Source organism: Corvus cornix, chromosome 2, assembly GCF_000738735.6.
Source record: "Corvus cornix cornix isolate S_Up_H32 chromosome 2, ASM73873v5, whole genome shotgun sequence".
Lineage (NCBI taxonomy): Eukaryota > Metazoa > Chordata > Aves > Passeriformes > Corvidae > Corvus > Corvus cornix.
The window spans coordinates 16,939,247-16,962,342 of record NC_046333.1 but is presented as its reverse complement, the minus strand read 5'-3'; the positions used below and the strand labels follow the sequence as shown (position 1 = coordinate 16,962,342).

Below are 23,096 nucleotides of genomic sequence, written 5' to 3'. Positions count from 1 at the left end.
TTTTTACTGGATATTTGTAACTGCAAAACTTTTAGTTAATGGTAGAATGTTCAGAGAAACTTCGTGCTGGTTTTAATATTTTGGTCAGTTGGTTTTGGCTATATCATGGGGTACAAGCTGAATACAGATCACTCAGACTAAAACATATGCCTGTTCTTCATTCTTTTCTTCATTTCTTTGGGTGAAAGTTGAAGGTTTTTAGGAGCAAGCTCATGCTGTCAGCTTCTCATTAGGACTTTGTGCTATGAGCACAGTCAGATTGCTTTCTGCCTTCCTTGTTCCAGCTATGCCTCCCCCTGTCTGGAATAAAATCATGACATTTTTCTCTGACATCTTCTTATCAACTTCAATATAGCAGAAAAAAAACCTTGATCTCCTCCTGCTTCCCTCTAGGACATCCCAGCTACTGCTTCCTTAGTTTCTGCAGCAACCTGCTTGTTACCAAACGTCATTCTGGACTCTGGAGCTCACCGTGCCTCTGGCTATGTCTAAGCCTTGCTGAACTCCTTCTGAACTCCCTTTTAATACATGTTTTCTGCTGGTCTGCAGACCTAAGTTTATTGTCTCAGCTTGGTGTCTTGTGAGTTGACTACTGTGATGTCCTTTCATCTGGCCTTGGCAAATGCAGCCACGGCCTGCTCCTGTCTGTTCGAAATGATGCTGCAAATGCTTTACTCCTCTGCCACTTTGTGTTGTCCTTGTTGCATCTCCCTCTTGACATCATACATGAGCTGTATATCTCTTTTTTCTTCAACTCCCACATGAACTTTTTTCTCTCTCCTAATGCTGTTTCTTTGGTGCAGATGTTTCAACACCAGTCTCACCTTGTTACCTTTTCCAAAAAGCACTCCTTGTTCCTTTCATACTTTCCTCATGCTTGGTGGAGGCTTTCTGAGAGTATCCCCTGCTCTTCATATCATGTCTTCAGATTCAAGTGCTGACAAAGTAGGTGACTTAGAGTGGGATACTGATAGGCTGGGACTACTAATTTCTAGTTCTGAAATGTGATATTGCCTTGTTGTTCCAGTGTTCTTCTCATCTGCCCTTATCCATATGCTGTCCCTTGTCTTAAACTCTTAACTTTGTGCAGATAGTACAGCCATTTCCACTTTTTCCTTGTGCAGGGTCTGCACTAACTTGAAGCTTCCCTGGGGTTGGGCCTTTCAGCAATACAGTGGTAGGAAGAATAATTAAGTTATGCATAGCAGTATTTCCTTCAAAGATAAATGTGCTTTTATTTCCAGTGAAACATACATTCCATGATCTAAACTTTATGAGAGATTACTTAGCATAGCAAATTCTGAAGAGCTGAAAAATCTCACCATTTTTGGGATCAGGATTTCTCAGATCCAGTCATAAGGTATTAGTTTGGAGTGGTTTAGCACTTGGCTCTTGTAAACTGAAAGTGAATAAAATAAACTGAAGTTGGATTCAAAATCTTCAGAATTATGAGGTTTTGACTGATCTGAAATTAATATAATGATTTTCATCTATAGTTCATTTGCCTTCTAAGTCATGAAAATAATGAGATTTTTTTACCTTAATCAGATTTTTTCTAACGCTTCTCACATCATTCTCAGTTTGTTTCCTCTGAGATATTATGAATCTTGAGCTTTGCAGTCAGGTTCATCTTTTTATCCTGTATTTTACCATAAACTGTTTATTTCTGCATGATTGCACTACAATTTATACAGACAACTTCGGTGAGCTGTGGTGTTATCTTCTGTAATGGGTGAGGCCAAGTTGAATAAGAAAGCTGAAATTCAGGTATTCTGAAGCTGTTTGTAAACTAAACAAGGGAACTGCTCCTGAAATTTGGTTTCCTATTCTATCAGATTTTTTGTGTATTCCATTTTATCTCTTGGTGATTAAGCAACTATCAATATTGGAATGGATTTTATTCTTGAAAGTAATGTCTTAGGATCTTCATTTAATTTCTGTGTTAATTGAATGCATAACTTAGTGAAACAGGTACTTCAAGTGATCCAGATTTTTGATGATTGTCCTTGTACGTATTCATCTTTTAAATTAACGATAAAGCTTTGAATAGACTGAAATTGAATTTAGGTGCTATTTACCTCATTACTGATTTTCTTTCACATATATATTCACCATTATTTGATGAGAAGCAGGTGTCTTGATCTAAGCAGTATGTCCCCACGGAAGGAATTTCTGCCCATATAAGAAAAGATGTCCCTGGAACATTAACCATTTTTATTGTGAGGGTTCTTCACCAGCAAATACTGTTTTCTCAAATGTCTGTCTTGTAGGTGGTGTAGCACAACTTAGATGCAGCAATGCCCATGTTTCTAAATGCAAAACACCTTACCTTCCTCATGGTATGTCTCAAGAGGTTTCGTTACTTGCATAACAGAAAGGATCAAGGGCCACATGAATTGAAAAATAAAGTATTTGGGGATTTCTTGGATGCCTGACATCTTGTGCACTTTTAATGAAATTGCTTTATGATTGATGGCCTTTGCTTTTCCTGACTTTTTTTCAAGTAAAAAGTAAATTTAATAGTTATATTCTGTTTGAGCTCAGCTATAACTAGTAATAGAAAAATAAATTGACCTTCACGTAAGTATTCTTCAAAGGCTTGAAAGGGAAATGAAAGAACATGAGGATTATATTTATTTGGTTTAGGACTACTGCACAAAACCTTCAAATGCCAGAAAATTCTGACAATTTGTCAATACAGTTTAAGTGGCAGCCCATAACCGTAGGCCTGCCTTTGGAAAATTTGCCTTTGGTATGAATATTTCTGTGCTTGCAATCTGTAATCTATTCGGAGGCTATGATTCAAATAGGTTAAATGTATTTGTCAGTGTGATGAAAGGTTGAGCAGGACACACAATTTCCTTTTCATTATTTTACAGAGAAATTTTTAAAAGAGGTACAACTCTTTCTCCCTTGAATTGAAGGGTGTTTCCTGCAGTTAGCTGGGAATGAGTTGCTTGAATTTTGTACCTCAACCAACAATAATAAAATTAAAGCAAAGCCTTGTCATGGAATTTGACATTTATGTTTTCCTGGGTAGCAGTCCTAATCAATCCCTGAATTTATTATCAAGAAAATAAATAGCTTATGACACTACTGTTACAGGGTACTAACTGAAGATTCAGAAGACTCCTTCCAGTGAGTTTTGTGCCCATTCTTTAGTCCCCAGTACTTCTCTTCCAGGTGTGAATAGTATTAGGATAACCACCTCAATGAAATGTAGTTCCACTCTTTTCTGCAACTCTTAATATCAGTGTCTGGGAACTGGCAAGTCCAACTTCCGTCTCTTAACAGAAGAGCCAAACATCTTGCTTTCTGCCTCAGGGACAGAAAGAAGAACCTCTGTGCTCTATTTCTTAAAAGTAAATTTTAATTGAGATAAAATTTCTGAAAATTTTCTCAATCAGCTCTTTCACTAAGAAAGATAACAGTGTCTTTGTGGTTGGGAAAAGGTATATAGGATAAGAAAGAGGAAAAAGGTTCAATGGGCTTTAGAAAAACAGCACATGGAAATCAAGACAGAAATATAGTCATACTGGAAAAAATTTATTTGTTGGGAAGGTGTGTTTTAGTAAGAAAAGCAACTGGTAATAAAACATTTCAACCAGCTCCAGACTATGTATTTTCAACTCGACAAAAATCTCTTCTCACTTCTGTCATTTAAGAGAAGTGAAGAACCACCTGTACCAGGAAAAAAAGAATTTGAACAGGAAGAATTTTCAGAGAAGGAAGAGATAGATTTGGGAATACAATCCTGTAAGGTCTCATCACATCTGCCATGTCCTCACATGTAGAGTGGGATGGATCTGCCAGATCTGCACCACAAGGGTTGTCCTGGTAGCGCTGCAGAGTTAGCACATTGCCTTCACATCTACCTTTGGCTACGCTTTTTATTTCACTTGTTTTGAGGGAAATTTTGATAGTAATTTTCTAGTCACTTCAAATACATCAGCTTAGCATAGCTGAGCAAACCTGTGCCTATTCTCTAGATTTCCTTGCTTCTCTACCATTCTGTCATGTATCCATACGTGTTTTCCATGGAGTGATAGATACACTGTCCAGTTTAATAAATATGAATGTATTCAATAAATATGAATGTATTCAAAGTTCAGATCAAAGAAGACATGTATCTGAATTTTTTTTCTCTAGTAATTTCTGACCTGCTTCATTTATCTGAAAGGCAAGCTCACATTATGGTGAAACCACCTTCGTAAAAGGAAATTTTCTGTAAATCACAGCCTTCTTTGGTCATTCTTTATGTTACAGAAGTTGTTTAACAAAAGTAAAAAAAATCAAAATATGCCAACCTTTTCCCCTCACTAGGTTTCCATGGTACCATGCTCATATAATACACAGTGACATGTGGCCCTGGAGGAACCTGCAGTCTTCCTGGACTGACACCAAAAGCCTACAGTTCAGTTAATTCAGTATTACACAATGTAACCGATACAGGATGACTTTAATTTTTTTTTGGCTTTTAATTTCTTCTTTTTTCTCCACTATGAAAATACTCTGACACTCGTATCACTTATTTATGTGATGACATTCAGGAATTCAGTGCTAATTAATGCTGTTGTATTTCCTGGATTGCTTAGGACCGCAGACAATTGAAATGCAGTATCTTCTGTGCTTGTTTATACATCGTTTCAGCTTTTGTTTTGTTACACTTGATGCAACTTGGGCAGCTACACTTTTAAAAATTTTCCTTATGCAAATAATTGTTAAACATTTATTTATGACCGTTTAGCAGTGGCCAAGAGACACCTATGACTTTCTTAATGTGATTTTTCACAGAAATGGTGTTACTTTCTGAGATTCAAGGATAAGGAATGACTGTTTATCTCAAAGGCTACTAATGTGGTCTGGATAGAATGGATAGATGGAAGACTGAGCAAATCCCAAGGCATAAATCAATCTTTCACAAGCAGTACTCTTTGCAGGCTTAGATAAGTAAATGGTGTAAGTACAAAAGTTAGTATGAAGCTAGAAACAAAATAAATTGCAGTATTACTTAGGTGCCAGCAACATGTAACCATTGAGTGAGACAAGGAAATCCAGAAAGGACAGTTTTACTGAGACAAATAAGTAAACATAGAAATGAAACCCTGAATGGGAAATGAACACACAAAGTGGCAATAAACTGTACACAAGATAAACAGCCAGAGAACTAAATAAGTAGAACCAAAATAAATGCCAACAAGCAAGACAGATGCAAAAACCTCCAAGCAGCTGTTAAAAAAGACCAAAAAAAAAAAAAGCACGAATATTACACGCAAGTGGAAGAAATTCCCACTGCCTGAAATTTGAGGGCTTTATCCTAAAATGCCCTGATTTCTGTGAATTCTGTTAGAGAATTTTATTTGTGCAGCCTCTATAGGTGGACACCAGCTGGTGGAGACTTTGGGTTATCATTAGTTTCCTTTCTTCTGTTTATTTTCTTAAAAGAGCAAGGGCTTTTTTTCCTGAGGTGTGTGGGCATATTCACTGCTGTTTATGTTGCTGATGCCCATAAAGTCAAGCATTTGTGATCCTGTCCCCAGCCATGCCTTAGGGACTCGTATTTGCAACGTCTTTACAGTGGAAGATTCAGCTTTTGGTGGATAATCTATTAGCCAGAGACTGCTGGAAATACCTGTATATCTAATATAAAATATTTTTAATAAATTAATTTTGAAACATTGTGCTTTAGTTTTGATTTTCTTCTCTCTAGTTAATCCATTCAGTGCTAGATAGTCTTTTCTTCCTGGACTTCTTGGGCTATGGTGGTCATTATGGAAGAAAAAAAGGAAATTAAAATCAAGTGTTAAAATACGTCTTTTTCTTTGCAGTAGAGAAAACCAACAGTTTCAAAAATGCAGTTTGGGAGAATTCTTATACTACCATTTCCAACTGATTTCTTTTTCTTTTCTCTACACTTATGCAAAAATAGTTCTTTGCTTGTACTTGTTTGTATTTGAAGTTTTGAGCTTTTCCTCATCATTGTGGATAGCATTCATCTCTGCTAGAATGTCTATTCCATTTGCCAAGGATCCTGTTTAGAAGAGCTGTGATATCTGTAAATGTTGGGTGAAACCCCTGTTCTCCTGGTATCAAAGACTGAGGTGAGAGTACAGTCAAAACCTGGATTCAAGCTCATTTTGAATTCCAGCATTGCTCTGCAAGCCACACTTCTTTTAGGGCAGGAAGCAGAAGTGCATAGGTAGAATTCACAGAGAATGGTCCCTACTGGAACACAGGTGAGAAGAAAATCATGGGATAATTTATTGTTATGGAAGAAGAACTGGAAATGCTGAAGTTCTTTGCCCTGGCAGGTTATCTTATCATCATGCTGCCCAGAAACAAGCTTGATAAGAAAAGACTGATCAGGATGTGAAAGACTCGTTTAGAAAAGGATATCCATACAGAAGTTACATGGAGATCAGATGTTTTAGAGAATTTCCATCTTCTCTGTATGAAGCTCATTTCAGTTGCTTTGCTGGTCATTCCAGTATATAGAGATTCATTGCACATAATAAGAAAAAAAATATTCTTTAGTGGTTTGAGCATTGCTCAGTCATGAGAGACATGAGTTCACTGACCTCTGCCAGCGTCTTGTATGATGTTGGAGTCACTTGTGTGAGGGAGGGCACTGGAATGATAAAAAGCATTATCCCACCTGTCAGGATCTGATTGTTCTTGGCCCCATCCCTTATTTGTCTCAGCTTCTTGCTAAACAAAGGTTGGTTTGTTGTGGTCATCCTCTGGTGCTCCCAGCCTCTGCACCTGGGCTGTACCTCACACATCTCAGCAATCCACCCCTGCTTTTGCAGTGGTTGATTCTCTGAGTCATTAACCCGTAACGTTTCTGTTTCTCACAAGTGTTTTGTCTCTAAGATAAGGCACAATTGCACTGTACATAAATCATCAAACTTACTGGAATACACTTTGTATTAGGGAAAATAATTGATTTTTTTTGTTTAATTTTAAGATGTAAGAAAACCACATTGGAGAGACTACATTAGAATCAGTGAGGAAATGGCATAATATTTTACAATCCTGATAAGTTAATGAATCAACATCTTTGTACAAAAATTTCAGAAAAAGTAAATGCACTTGCAGTCTAAGAGCACACTCTATATTCAGTGAAGTTGTAGATTATTCATACTTATTATGGAAACCAAGTCATTAATATTAAATAAGCATAATATTCTTCAAGGGACTTCTTGAAATTTAAACAATGCAGAACAAATCCTACAGTAAAATTCATGTCTGTAATTCCCATGGTCTCTAATTTTTGACACTTGAGAGCAAATTTAGCAGTTTCAAATCATATTCAGGTAACGTGTGTTTAATAGTATTTAACATAGGAAAAAGATTTTTTAGATTGAATTTTGTAAAACACAACCGTTCTAACAGGCCTGTGAATTAAAAAGTGTAGAGCATGCAAGTATGACAGACAGCTTAATACTGTGCTTTAGTAAACATTACTGTGGAAATGTTATACTGACAAAAGTGAAGGTACCTTTATCAAAGTGGGAAACAGAGAGAATTTTCTAATATTTTGTGTTGACTTTTGTCTTCTAGAGTATCAGGGCTTCAGGACTGGTGCTGTTGGAAACCATTCTTTTTGGATCACTTCTTCTGTACTTCCCAGTAAGTCAAACTATAACTTTTAAAAAAAATTCTATCCTTGCCGACATTTTAAAACGTTGTATGAATGACTGTGGTGAAAATACAAATGTCAAAAGTATTTATTAATTATTAGTTTAATCTGACTACAAAATGTGCTGTGTTCTGTAAATATGCTTAAAAACAGTCAAATGTTTTACTGTATTTGTAATAATTCTCCATTTTCAGTTTAGTAATATTGCCAGTGGTTTAATTGGAAGTTTTTGGGTGTTCTGGGTTAAGCTGAGATTTGGCTTTGAAAGACAATACCTCTCTAATCTATGCTATGGCCAAAAAAAGCAAGGTATGTAAAAGGAAGACACTGATTATACCAAGTATTTCTCTGGAATGTAGTACAAAAGAGATTAATTATTTCAGTGGCATGTATTTTGATGTTTCTGAAGGTATGTGGCATCTTCAGTGCCATGTCTCCCGGAAAATTAGATGACATTACCCTTACACTGTAAGTGGAAAAAAAAAGTCATGTGAGAAATAGATCACAAAAGTCATAGAAGCACATGTCCATTCTCTTTTCAAAAGTCCCAGAAAAACTGAGTTTGTTAATTGCCACATAAACCCAAAACAATGACTAGATAAAGCGAGACGTCAAAGTGTAGATTGAAAGAAGTTGATAGAAAGCATGCATGTCAGGAGATAATCAGAGATGGAGTTGTGGACTTTTTAGAATATGTTTATGTTCTCTTTCCCTCAGTAGTCAGAATTTTCTGTGCTTTTACAGACCATCATGTAGTAACTAAAAGATGAGCTGGATAACAAAACTCTTCAGTAGTTGCAGAACAAGTAGGAAATAAACTGCAGTAGAACGTGTGAAGAATACTATAATAAACACAAATCCTGGTGGAATTTTTATACATTGCTTTTTGAATCGTGTGGGCCTTTCAAGTTCTAAAGAAAAGCTGTATGGGCTTCTAGGATAGTTTTATGTATTTTTTCATCTTTCACTTTTCAGAAGTCAGGGAAACAAAAGTTTTTTTTTTCATATTGTACAAATGTTTTTTACAACTTATAATAAATGCACCTCCCGTGGGTTTTTAGAGCTTCTTTCACATTTCTTTCCGGTGAACAGAACAGAAAGCCCATGCACTGCTTCCTCAGCTGGTGCTGTGGAACATTTACAGGAATTCATGGCATAAAGCATTATGCAAGGGGTTTCCTTTCCATGTCTGTCTCCTCTTTGCTTTCTCAGAGAACCCTGGAGCCAGGGAGTGGCTTCCCCAGGCAGATGCTCGATTAGAACCCGTCAGTGTCTGTACAGCCTCAGCTCCAAAGTGTGAGAAGCCTCATCACAGCTCATCAGAGTTGTGTCTGCAGTCTGCTCACCTGTCACCCATTGTTCAGTTCATTTCCCAGTTCTTGTCCTGGTCCTCCATTTGTTGTATTTCACAAAGGACAAATGTCCTTTGGTGGCTGGCTGTCTTCAGGCTTCAGGTCTTCAGCACCAGGGACACTGAGATACTGCTGTGGAAAAAGACTTCTCTCAGCACTTGACTTGAAGGACCATGCCATTGGATGCCAGACCTGGTGACCATCCACAACCTTTAAATGCACAGGAAGAAGAAAGGAAATGGTTCTGGGAGGGAGCAGTTCAGTAACCCAAGCATCCCCTCAGCTCTTCACTGACATTTAAGCGTTTCCCCCTTTTTTTCACTGACATTTAGTATGTTAAATGTACAGTAAGTGCAAAATGACAGTTTGATGTATTATGAGGAAAAAGTTTTTGCTGGAAATTCCTGATTAGCCTGTGTCCCAGGTGGGATGTAAATACTTGACCAGAGTTTATCTTTCTCTGCACATCTCAAGCTCCTACTGTATAAAACTCCACTGAGAACACGTTCTATCAGAAATGAATAGGCAAAATGTGCGACGCTTCTCTCTTTCTAACAGTTTTATGTTCCCACACTCTTTGCTGGGGCACTCTTTCTTACAAGGGTAAATACTAATCAGGCTGCTTACTCCTACAGGGTGGAAAAAAAAAAGAGAGCAATTTTATCATTTCTAGTTTTAGGGGAGGGATGTTGCAAATGTGATAGTGGGAGGTCCTTTGCATGTTCAGACAGAGAAATTAATCCTGATTTCACCAACCAGAAAAATATGGTTTCATAAAATCAAAGAAGAGCAGAAAGATCAGCTTTTCAATATCCTTGTCCCTCAATTCACTGCAAGGAAGTTTTCATTAATTTCTGATTCAGGGCAAAACAGTGAAACGGTAAATGTGTGAAAACTATAAAGCATAGTCTTTTTAAGAAAGAAAAACTGCAAGGCGTGAATTATGAGGGGTGAGCCCTTGGAATGTGAACTCTTGATGTTTTGCTGTACATGTCCAGAATCTAAATGTGTTCACCTGCTTATTGTCTGGGAAAGAAGCACAAAGCAGAGCAGAATGACGCAAGAAAACCCAAGCTTTAAACGGAATCATGTTTGCATCAGCTGACATTCACACACATATTCATTCATAGCAGGTGCAGAGCATATATTATCAATATACATGTTTGTCATAAGTCAGGTACCTGCAAAGCAGATTTTGCTTTTCCTGGGTTATATACATTGTTTATTTACCCCTTTCATGTTGTTTGGTGTTTTTATTTGTTTCCAAGAAGAAATGGGAATGTTTTGTGTCTTAGAGGTGTGATTTAAGACGTAGTAATATGTTCTCAGAGGTCATTGTTTCAGCTATTTGATTTGGTCCTCATTTTATGCTAGAGGAGTACATGAGAGCTCTAAGGCTAGTTAATATAGATCTCACATCTTATACACCCAAATTAGGCTATGTTTTCCATAGATAATATGAAATGCGAGTTAATATATGGAATGGAGTTCATAAGCATTACTGCACTACAGTGTTGTCTTTTAACATAAGGCTGTTTTACTTTTGTATCATCTCTTCTTCTATTGTGATTTGGAATGTAAAACTAAAAATATTTACTTTCACACTCAACCAAGTGTGGAATTACACAGCTTGGCTTAGTGCATGTAACAATGTAAGGACATTAAGTGACGGCATTTCAGTTCTAAATAACTGAAATCTCTATTCATTTGAGGATTCAATGCAAAATTACATTCTTATTTAAAAAACAAAATCCTCTTAGATTTTTTCAACACTGCTTTAAGCCTTTGGCCTCTTTGTTCTCTGCTCTTCTACACTTCCATAATTCTCGCTTTTTCTAGATCTGTTTACTCAGTCTGTCTCGGATTGTTTTGAGAGCCTTCAGCATACAAATTTCACTGTGTCTAGAAGGGGTTTATTGCATCTCTGACTTTCCCTACCCTCCAATTAAATGGAAGCCAAAACCTACTTTGTTACATTGCTGAATTTCTTTCACTAATTGTTGTTGTTTTCATGCCTACATGCAGTGATCTATTCATAGTGTAACATCATTAATTGAAAAATAGTATCACCAGTCAGCTGCTTTTGGTGAGAAAAACAGCTGTTACGATGCCCTTCTAACCAAATGGGAAGTGCAAATGATGGTCTCCACCTAAATTTATTATTCAAGTTCTGCTATACTGATAACAACACTGATCTTTCCTGAATTATAAGCAGGCAGATGAGCTTTTTCTATTACAAATGCATAGATTTTACTCAGAAGTTGCTGGGCAGCTCACATTTCTGAAACTCTAATTTCTTATATTTTCTGTAGTCTCATAGTAACATCTCTAATTTCCCTTTACTTAGTCTTTCCAATTATGAAGGATCTCCTCTAAATGAACACTAGGCTTTCTAATTGATTTTGTTTATTTCTTTGTTCTTAGATTTTGAACAGAAAGCCAAAACCCAACCATTTTATGGATGGGTCTCTTAATTTCTGTACTTGGCATCTGAGGGGAGGATTCTCATTACTTTCCTTTTCCAGAAATACTAACTATTTTGAAACCTTTAGACCTTTCTTAATTCCCTGTCTTGCTAATGCTTGGAGCATGCTACCACAAGTTTAAAGACTCTTTGCTTGCTACAAAGACCTTAAAATAAAGTGAGCAGTAGCACAATGTTGTAAGAGAGTAGCCTGTTAATTGTATTAGGGGTCAGACCTTAGGTGATTTTAGACATCTGTAATGGGCACAAGTTGAAAAATAGGAGATTCTGACAAGATATCAGGAAACCTTTTTTTAATTGTGAGGGTTGTCAATTACCAAAACTGTTTGTCCAGAGTTTATGAAATATCCGTCTTTGGAGGTGTCAGGACTTGACTGGGCTCAGCTCTGAGCAACCTGACCTAGTACACCTGTTTTGGGCAGGGGGCTGGACTAGATGACCTCCAAAGCTCCCCTGCAAATGAAATTCTTTGAGTCTGTGTTTCTTAAATATGCATCAATAGCTGAGATTGTCACCCTATGCTCACCAAATCCTGAAGAGGAACTGGGCCTTTTATGAGTTGTTCTAGACTTGGAACTTGAAGATGAGGTGCATCATGGACAGCACTTCATGGACTATAAACAAAGTCTGAAGTGCTTGCCTCGAATGGTGATGAGTTCCACCCTAGGCATCTGGGATTATCTGATATATTAAATACCTATCATGCTCCTAGTCTACGTTAACTGAAACTCCAAACTCCATGCCATGGAATGGATTGCATGATATGATATGATATGATATAATTTGTACAGTCAGTGATTAAAGTTAAGTGAGTATGATGATTCAAAGGGCAAGGGAATAATTTCTTCTCCATGTTCTTGATATAGCAGATAAGAAGTACTAGATTTAAATTCCAGCAAGTGAAAGTTGTTAGACAGTGAGGTTGAATCTTATAACAGTAAGTTCAGCTAGATCATAAGATGGACTAGCTTTGGAGGCTGCAGAGTATCATTTTTAAAACTTAGGATTTTTTTCTTTCACTCTTCCTTTGGCTAAAAAAATCCAGATTCATTACAGCTTTGCCCTGTTTTTCCAAACTGAAAATTGTAACAAGGCAATATTGTTATCAGTTTAGAGAAACGGAGCTGTGGGGTGGAGGGCATTGACTTCCTAATGCTCATGAAATAGTTCAGTAGTGAATCCTGGAGTAAACTTTGTGCTCAGACAATTTGTTACATGCATTAGGTGTTAAGATCTGTTTCTGGGATTGTCTTACTCCCTCTTTCACACTCAAGCTGAAGTCACCTACTCTTTTGTGTTATGAGAAGGAATAGAAAGTGGGGAGTCATGGAGCTTAGATATGGATATGGGTTTTTTTCCCCTCAAATGATCTGTATGTGCATTAGCATGGAAGAAGTGAGTGGTGAGGGTTGGGAGCATGAGACTGTGGTAGGTCCATTAGTGGTAACAGTCCTGAGCAGAGCAAGGTCACTGGGAAGCTCTGGTTTTGACGCTAATGAATGTGAAAATGGAACACTGCAAAATACTCTTATGCATTTGTCCCTCAAATGAGGGATGTGTTACTAAAGCACAGTCACTGTTTATTCCATACACATTGATGTGCACTGAGGCCAACTGAAAAAATTGCTTTTTCCAACACAATTAGCACTGCAAGTCTGCTCTGATACCCTAGATGTTTTAGGTTGATTCTTTTTTAGGATATAACTACATTGCCTTTACTCACAAAATAGTGCTTAAAGCTTTTAGAATGAACACTTGTCATTTTATTCTTTTTCGGGTAAAGAACTTGCCTGTCTTTGGTGTTGGTGTCACTGAAGTCCAAGGACACAGTGTAAATACCTGCTCTGAGCTAGTCACTGCAGATTTCCCTAGTACTCTAGGAAAGAGTCTTTCTATTTTATTTGGATCACAGTGGATTAGACATCCAGCCAATGCAAAAAGCAGATTTTAAATACCATGTTGCAAGGATTTTATATGTGCGTTGTCTTGCTTGGGCATAGAGGTGAGGGAACCAGGCAGAAGACAATGCAGTAGTTAGTTTCTCTTGGTCAATGTCCTTGTCAGACAAACATACTTTTTGAAGTTAACATGCAACCAGTAAACCAATAGTTTTTTTGAGAGCTTTGAATGCAAAATCCAGTAGTCAGCTGGTATAGCCTCTGCATTAGAGGCTACAAAGTACAGAAACATCATAGGTACTGGAAACACTTGTGTCCTTGCCCTGAACCATGCTAAGAAAAATGTTTGTGACTGTTTTTACTGATAGGAAGCAAGCACTGAATATTTTCTGCTTTTGAATAAGTTTATTTTAAATGTCAGAAAAACAAGATACATGGTGTGATAATTCTTCATGGTTGTGTCGCCACTAATCTACATAGCTATCCTAAAAAATTCTGTCAGCTACTCTCAAGGCTCTAGTTATCTCAAGGAGATAACTAGAGGCTGTTGTATATATTATCCACTTTAAGAACTGTGATTAGGCAGAGCTATGTGTCTCCTGATCTTAATTACATATTGGTATATATTGGTGTATATATATTGGTGTATATGACAAAAGTTTGGGGTATTGGAAACTCAGTAGAGCTATGAGATCATAAATTCTAAGAGATTATACAGGTGGAATTTGGTGAAGAGTATTTGTGTGTGTTCTGTGTGCTTGTGTGTATCAGTGTGTTGTGATACCTTAAGCTGGAAGGGACCTCAGGAGGCCTCTAGTCCAACTTCCTGCTCAAAGGACAGTCAGCTATAAGACTTTATACAACACAAGGTTACTAAGGGCTTTATCCAATAGGTCTTAAAAACCTGCAAGGATAGAGACTACCCAATCAGGCAGTGTGCAGGCATGCAATAAAGTCACATGGTTGTAGGTTTTTGGATAGTGATAAAATATGTGATGCTGCTGGAACATATTTTAAATGAATTTATACATAGCAGGCTGAAAATAGGTCAGTGAAGGTACAGGTACTGATTTTACTATTCTTTCACCTCTTGGACTCCCATGCACATCCTTGTGGCACTACTTCTGATACCATGACAAAGCTCGATCTTCCCCTTCTATGAATTTGAGGGTACAATATGGTATTGTAAGAGGGCCTTGCTGTTTTTGCTAGTCTGAAAGCTTTTTTTGAGAACTGAGTTCAAAGGGCACATTTTTCAGAGTCTGGGTTCACTGAATAGCCAAGTGTATGTGTGAAGGGCTTGAGAGTAGGAGAGAAAAGGACAGCAGCCAGTGACCTGAGCCAACTGCCATGTTGGGTTTTCCTTGACCTTTTTATTTTAAATTAATATGTTGCACTGCCAGCTTGCAAGGACTTATGTGGTACAGTCTTGCCAGCCCTTCATTCAGAGAAATTAATCTTGTAGTGAAGGGAGCAGAGAAAGATCTTGTGGTCTTTCCTCTTTACTCATAATTCCACTGAAGTAACTTGAATGAATAAACTTACATATATAAGAATTCATAGATAAAACTCTACATTAATATATTTTTCAGAGAAGTGATATAAAAAACCAGACTGAAGTCCTAAAAAGCAGTGAACAATTTTTAGCCAGGGGATTTAAATTTTTTTTGATATAGCATGAGCAGTAACACATGCACAAGTTAAAAATGTGCTACATTTGAAAAGTAAAAGTGTGGGGAACTCTTTTCTGATCACAGAAAGACTTGAAATACAAAAATTATCAGAGGGTAAAATGTGGGTGTGTTCATATGGAGGAAAATAGTGCTGGACATATTCATGGTATGTTCCTTACTAAAGCCTGGACCATGCTCTAATAATCCATCCTCATTGTTCTGCTCTCTAAAGCTGAACCATTCGGTGCTTGGCGAGCACTTGAGCAGGAGACCACAGCAGGGCCACTTCCATGCCAAAGAATTACTGAAAAACACCTGATTGAAAAAATTTAATCAGTGGAAGTCTTCATTTGGCCTACTGTTGCTGCTGAATTAGAAAACAGGAAGAAAGTCTTTTACAGAACTCTTTTATGTATAGTCTTTTATATATCTTTTATATAATGCTTGTTGGATCTCAGTGCAAATAAGCTAGAAAGGAGTGGAATAATTTTCTCAGCCAAACATTTTGATGACCACATTGATCACTTGGCAAGTGAACTGAGTCAATAGGCATGATGCTTAGAATATGTTTGAATTTTACTGTAGTGACTTAAATTTATGAAAAAATTGACACATGAAAAAAGGCACTCTCATGTATTAGTTCAAAATATGTGATAAAACTTTTACAGGAAAGATATTGAAAGACAATATATTAAATTTTTATTAAATTGTAAAACTAAAGAGGCAATAGGTTTTGATAGTAGAGATGAGCCAGGATTGAACTGTGCTGGAAAGGAAAATATTAAGAATTGTAGTCACCACGTACATATTCTCAGTAAGGCATAGTCCTTGCATCAGAGATTTACCTTCACTCATTAGTTTCGCACCGGAGAGACTGCATATTGGTGGGAGATAAATTTCAGTCATTCTTTTTCACTTATCCAGGTGTCCTTCAGTGAAAGCTGGGGGCATGTTCCTTTTTATCCAACAAATGCCTTTTCTCTTTGTTTATTCATGCTTTCATACCTAAGAGCCGAGGAACAACAGCTATAGTCAAGTGAAAAGCCTGTATGAAAATCTTGCTGAACTCATTAGATTCAGCTGTTGCCTGCTTTGTGGTTGTTGTGATCTGCATCAACAAGAATCTGAAGCTAAGTGAAAGCAGAAGCAGTTCATGCCTAAGGAAGACTTGAGTTAGATAAGCTGATACTACCATGCTGTTTCTGATATGAAATTGGCTGCAGTTCTAAACCAACGCTGTCAGAGGAAACTGGCGGTATCGTAACTCACCATGCCTTGGAATATGAGGCCGAGGTAAGACATTGACCAGTACAAAATGTACAGGTGAGCGAGAAAACATGATATCCTACCTATCAGCTTCTGTGTCACTTGACAGAGTACTGCATCAACACAGAGGACAAGTCAGTCTCCATCTCAAAGCCTGTTCCCTGTGAATAATACAGGAGCTGAGTTATGGGTTTTTTTCTCCTTTAGTTTTTCTTCTCCGTCTCTCTTCTTTTATGTATGAATGCATTAGGTATTTCCTAACCATCTACTCAGATTTTAAGTGTTGCACCATGAAGGATGATTAATGGTTAATGATAGGAGAGATAAGAAATTCAATACATTACAATGGAGGAAGAGAAGAGTTGATGTTTTTGGAAGAGATCCTTAAGAAAGGAGAATTTCATCCATCAGAGCTGAGGCTGCTCTTAGTCATTCTACAAGCTGAGAACTGAGAAGATGCAGGCAATGGTATCTTTATGGTTTTTAATATCAACTGCTAAAAGTTAAGCAGTTTGCAGGCAAAATTATATGACAACTAGTGAAATCTTTGCACTGGAAAAATTTTAAAGAATTATAACACTGATAGTGCAAAGTTTTCATTACTGTATAGCACTTCTAAACATCTCATTTCTAAACTCTGAGATAAGAGATCAGTGGAATTTAAATCAGTGCTTTTAACCCAAAGCCACGTATCATCCGATGTGTATAGGAAATTAGCTTTTTACGTGTAGAGAGGAACTTGGAAATGTAATATAAATAATTATGAGAGTAGAGACAAGTTTGCAATATAAGTTGCAATATGAAATTATCAAAACACATCAACAAGTACCAGTGTACAAGATATTCTGTATTTCTTCTAGTATTGACAATAGTAGAGTCGTCCGACGAAAATACCAAAGTTTTAGTTTGCCAGGGTTAAAAAAATGAAGAGGGAGGGCCCAGCAGGTAAAAAATTTGCCATGTAACTAGCCAGATGGATTTCTGAAAAGGAGACATTCAAACAACTCATGCCTGGGTCTAAATCTACATCACATCAAGTAGGGAGAGATGAAATTTCTGTTCTTAGAAGTAACAACAGTACTGCAGATGCAACAAAAGATGTTCATTAGAGCAAGAAATTAGTCTTTACAAAAAGATGCTTTTTTCTATGTGATACAAATTTTCTGATTTCTTGGATATAACTCTGTTTATTAGGATCACATACAAAAAGCACTATATTTTCACTATTTGATTTCTAGATCTTCTTCCTTTGTGGGACTAAGCACAGATCTGCAAATATATGCAAGTTTTGAGGAAGCTATTAGGAAATATCCTGTCCTTTATAACCAATATACAGTATCCATTTCTCTGATCTCTCTGAAATCTGAATCCAAAGTAGATTTCTTGTAGTGGCGTGATGTCGTGCAGTAAGTTCTGCACATTTTTGGGTAAAAAAACACTAACCAAACAAAAACCAACCAAACAGCAAAGAGAAATATATCAGTTCAATCAAAACTCAGAAATGGGTGGCAGGATTTCCAAGCTAAAAAAAATTTAAAGCAATTCCGAGATAATACATATGAACAAAATACATATAGAAAATAAGAGGATGAAATGAGACTTTCTTTGCACAAAAGGTTGTAAGTGGAAAAAACCAACATTTTATACAGTTCTCTTACATATCATTACATGATAATTTATCAAAATTCAATTATTTCAATCATCCACAATTTTATTATTATTTGATGTTAATATTTTAATAAGCCAGAGCCTTATTGAATATGGTTTAGTTAGTAAAAGCAAAGTAAAGAAAAAAGGAAAAGAACGATAGTGAGAAAACAAAATAGAGAACTTCCCCCTGAGGATTAAAACACAGCAAAAAGTCTAATATAACAACTGGAAAATTTATCCAAAATTCTGTACCAAACAGTACAGAAATGAAAACAAGACACAAATGACATCTTGCACCTTAATACAGTGAGGACTCTTATTGTCACGACTACATGTTATAGGAGATATTTATAAAACCACAGATTGTACATTCAGTGCTTGTTCTTTACTTGCATACAGTTATTTCTCACTGCTCCTTGCAAGCTTTCTTCTTTCCTAAAACACCACTTACATAATTGTAGAAGATAAATCTTTTATTCTTTCTTTTTGCTTCCTCTTTATTGATGTGTGGTTTCTCTTCTCATATTTAAGTTATGAACCCTTTGGTACAGGAATGTTTGGCATTGCTGTGCCATGCACGGCAGGGTCCTAATCAATGAGTAAGAATCACATTACAAATGGCTGTTACTAATAATAACAACAGTGAAAGTGTTTAAAAGTATTTTATTAAAGGTGTGAGCAAGGACACATTTAACGGTGAATTTCTCATCTCCTCAAAGGATTGGTAGCATGCAACTGTTTTTATACTGCTAGAGAGTATAGGAACTTTATGAGAATTATCTGAGAATATTTGAGTTATGTTTGAAAAGATTAAGCCATAATAATACTAGCAGAAAAAAGCCTAATACTGATCCCACATGAAACTGCTCTGCTAATTTCTGTGGAGCTGCACCCAACTTGTATGAGAAGACATGCGTTAGGTGATAAACAAAGCAGTTAGAAATAGTAGAAGAAAATTCATTGCTCTCAGTAGAAATCTGTGGGATTTAAGATAACGGGGAATAGTGGAAAAGCTGGCAATGTGAAGGGGCAACAGCAAGAAGAGGTCCCAGTTCTACTCGAATATTTCTGTCTTCTTCTGAATAGACACAGAATGATGATTTTGCCCATTTTTAGGGGGCTGACCTGAGCTCATAAGGTGCAGACTGTCACAGTGAATGCATTCAAGCATTCCATATAAACTGGAGCAGCTCTGTTGGCATGGGTTGTAAACCGGCCAGCTTCAGATCCCTGAGTTACCTCATGGTGGGCATGCCTTTACACATAAGGGACTTCAGACTCTCTCAAACTAACCGGGGATTTAAGACTGCTTTTCCACAGCCTGAGTAGGGTTATCAGTCCCTTGGTTTCTCCTTGGCAGCAAGACTGGATCCTATGCCTTAACAGCTGAGGAGGGCTTAGAAGGGAGTTAGATGTTACATGGTTCAGCACTGGCATGAGTTGGGTGGGTTCAGATACTTGCTAGGTTAGACAAGGTTTTTGTGACTTACAGCAGCAAATTGGTCTGGAAGCTAGTCCTTTAGATGCCTCAGACCCCTTGGCAAGTAATTATTACTGGGTTACTTGTCTGGTTTTCTCTTATATATTGCAGACAGTAGTGTAGAGTAGAGAGGGTCCTTGCTTTGTATGTCCTGTGTGAGATTGACTCAAGGCTGGTGAGAAAGGCAGTAAGCCAAAAAGCAGGCAAAAGTAAACCTAAGCAGTTATTTGGAATACCTGGAAACTTTATCAGTGCCAGGGTCATTGGTTTTAAAAGTAATCTGAAGGGCCAAATGCATGGGGGAATGCAACCCACAGTCATAGCATACACATAAATTCTGACATATTGTGAATGTGTTGCACTGGTGCACGTGGGCAGATCCACCACAAAGGCAGAGTGTGTTCCTTGGGTGTGCTGCAATCTTGGTGCTTTGTGGTGGAGTAAAGTTGTGTTAGGAATTCCTGACAGGAGAGCATTCCCTATGCTGCAGCCGTGGCTGGCTGCCATTCTGGCAGCAGTGCTTCATCTCTGACAGCATTTGCAGACTGAGAGGTTGTTACAAAGAGGTTTGGGACTACTTCATGGTGCGTGTACAAAGTTTGGGGAAGAAACAGCTTTTGATAAAGGGAAATTTTAATAGTTCTTTGTTTAACTTATTTTTTCTAATTAATTTATATTGATGCAGCTTTTGTTATATAATCAAAACCTTTTTGATCGATGTCACTGAAAGAAATATTTAAACCCATCACATGTATATCACACAGGTATATTTTGTATAGCATATGCTGATACTTATGCAGACTATGATGAAATTAATACAAGAAATCTAAAAAAGGTAAATATACGGAATATATTAAACTATTAGAGAGTGTCCAAAGGAAGGCAATGAGGATGATGAAGGGCCTTAAGGGAAGCCATGTGAGGAGCAGCTGAGGTCACTTGTTCTGTTCATCCTGGAGGAGACTGAGGGGAGACCTCATTGCAGTTGCAACTTCCTCGTGAGAGGAAGAGGAGGGATAGGCACTGATCTCTTCTCTGTGGTGACCAGAGACAGGACCGGAGGGAATGACCTGAAATTGTGTCAGGGGAAATTTAGGTTGGATATCCAGAAAAGGTTCTTCACCCAGAGGGTGGTTGGGCACTGGAACAGCTCTCTAGGGAAATGGTCACAGCACCAAGCCTGACAGAGTTCAAGATGTGTTTGGACAACACCCTCAGGTACATGGTGTGACTCTTGGTGCTGTCCTGTGCAGGGCCAGGAGTTGGACTTGATCCTTGTGGGTCCCTTCCAACTCAGCATATTCTGTGATTCTGTGACATTTAGGAAGAAAAATAAAGGAAATTACGCTGGTATAAGGAAGTCCTTTCCACTTTTCCTTCAAGTATTTTGTCTTGTTCAAACTTTAATCTTCCTTTTAAATTTTGGAATTTTCTATAGGAAATAGTTAAATAACCACTGTTTTAAAAACATGGAGCTATGATTTAATATTCAGATTATCTTCTTCTATGTCAGTCCAAGTGTATAAGTTCTCACATTAGTCAGAGTCAAAAAAAAAAATTGTACATATTCCACCAGTGTGTTGTTGAATGTATTAATCTTGCTCAATTTGTTAACTACCTAATCTTCAGCACCTACTGGAGTGCTATATACAGAGCAAGTGTTCTCAGTGTTCAGCTCTCTCTCTTAAATTCTTAATCTGGCATCACCAGCATGCTGAACCCTTGAAATGTGGGGGGTTTTCTTTAAATCTGACAGAGCTTGCTGGCCCGTAGAGTCAGCTCATCCTTTTTTCTGTCTTTGTTGATGGCATTGCCTTGAAATCTGTAGAGAAGTGATCTATAGAAGTTACTTAGTCAGCTATTTATATCCATATTTATTAAATTTGTATCTACTTTCCAAGCCTTGAGGCATATTTACATCTTTGAAATCACAATCAAAATAAGTTACTGCCAAAGTGGCAGGCACTCTGTTCAAGTAATCACCAGTTGTTGCTACAAGAAGGCAAAATGCTGTCATAACAAGTATTTTAAATCCCTAAGGAACATGTTTGTTGACCATTAATTCAATGTAAGGCTCTGTTAGAGTTTCATATGCTCAGTTGTTTGAAGACCCAGGAATTTTGAAAGATAGCTGAATCAGCAAAATACTCTAAATGCTTACCATGTAAGTCTTAAGCAAGATTAATACGTTTATTATTGGCAACAATATCTGCCAATTTCAGATGTCACCAAGAATACATTAAAAAAATCAAAGTTTCTCTTTTAGCTGCTCTTCATGTAACTTTTCTGGAACCAAAGCACATTCCAAGTTACTAGATTTGCAGGACAAGAAACTTAATCTATTTTGATCCTGAGCTGACTTTATATGGGCTGCAGTTACTGCTGTCGGTGTGGGATTAACAAATAATAAGGAGCACTTCTTTTCTCAGGCAGGATATCTTGTCTGTTTAGGATAAGGGACATCAGTGCTTACTACATTTGGAAAGCAACCCTCTAGTGTATTAGATTTTTCACAAGTGTTTACAGACTTGGCTAACCTGGTAACATGGAAAGCCTTTCGTACCAAATGACATAGTTGTGCAAGGCACTCTTTTCTGGTTTGACTCTCCAGTGTGTATAGCAAACATCAGATGTGATCAAGAACTTGTAGATGTGAAATTGATAGATAACTAATTATATTCGATACCATAATTAGTATGTGTTGCTGTTAATAGTTATAATGATAATGGATCAGATTAAACAAGGAAGTTGGCAGAATGAATTCTTGAGACGACAGTAAAGGGGAGAAAAATTCTGGTTAATTTCAACAAATGCAAGAAAAAGTTTGGAACCTTGATCTAACTTCAAGTAATGTTTAGTCTTAAATCATTAAGAAATATGTTAGAGAACAGGAAAAATGTTGAAAAAAATTGAAAGCGTTCAGAGTGAAAGAGAGAAAATTGTATAGAGCACAGAGAAGTCCCTGTTGCTAAACAGAGTGCTCTATTGGTCTAGAGAGCACAGCAGACATTCTTGAGATTTTGAGTTATCTTGAGTTATCTAAGAAAGTTCAAAGAAATATGGGTTTTTTCACCCTCCATGTATGTCTTTCATAAAGTAGATGAAATTTTGTGGCATGATGCACCGAATCTGCTAGATTCATTTCCTCAGACTGTTTAAAGTAATGCATTTTTCTCAGACATGTCACAAACAATCCTGTCAAAATCTGCCTGGATGGACTTGTTTTAAATCATAAATACTTGTTATATATATAGTAAATGTTCAAGAACCTTGAAGAAAAAGAAGGTCACAGCCTTCTGAGTACTCACAGCTCCTCAACTAAATATGAGTCTTGAAATGTTTGTTTTGGGCAGTCTCACATATGGGGTCTCACCACTTGGTTGGTTTATCTCATTGCTATCTCTCTATCTATTTTAGCAGCCTGACTTCTCTTTTAAAAAAGAGAAGTTTCTCCCTGGCCCCCTGGAGTTCAGTTATTTTGGTTTCTGTTTGCCATCTCATTCTTAGCTCTGGTGACAACTGTTAATTTTGCTCTTAAATATTTTGCCCTTCTGCTTTTATGCTCTTTTTATTGTGCAGTTGTTTATTCAACACCACAAGCATCTTGGTAGGGAGGATGGAGAAGGAAGTTCATATAAATAAATAATTGC

General features: G+C 37.2%; 1 protein-coding gene across 1 annotated transcript in view; it reads left to right on the top strand.

Annotated features, from left to right (window-relative positions):
• Positions 1–23,096, top strand: part of GPR158 (G protein-coupled receptor 158) — a 192,432-nt gene that overhangs the window by 100,378 nt on the left and 68,958 nt on the right. The window contains exon 5 of the mRNA XM_039548501.1: positions 7,564–7,632. Coding sequence (XP_039404435.1) covers positions 7,564–7,632 — 69 coding nt within the window. The remainder of the gene's footprint in view (positions 1–7,563; positions 7,633–23,096) is intronic.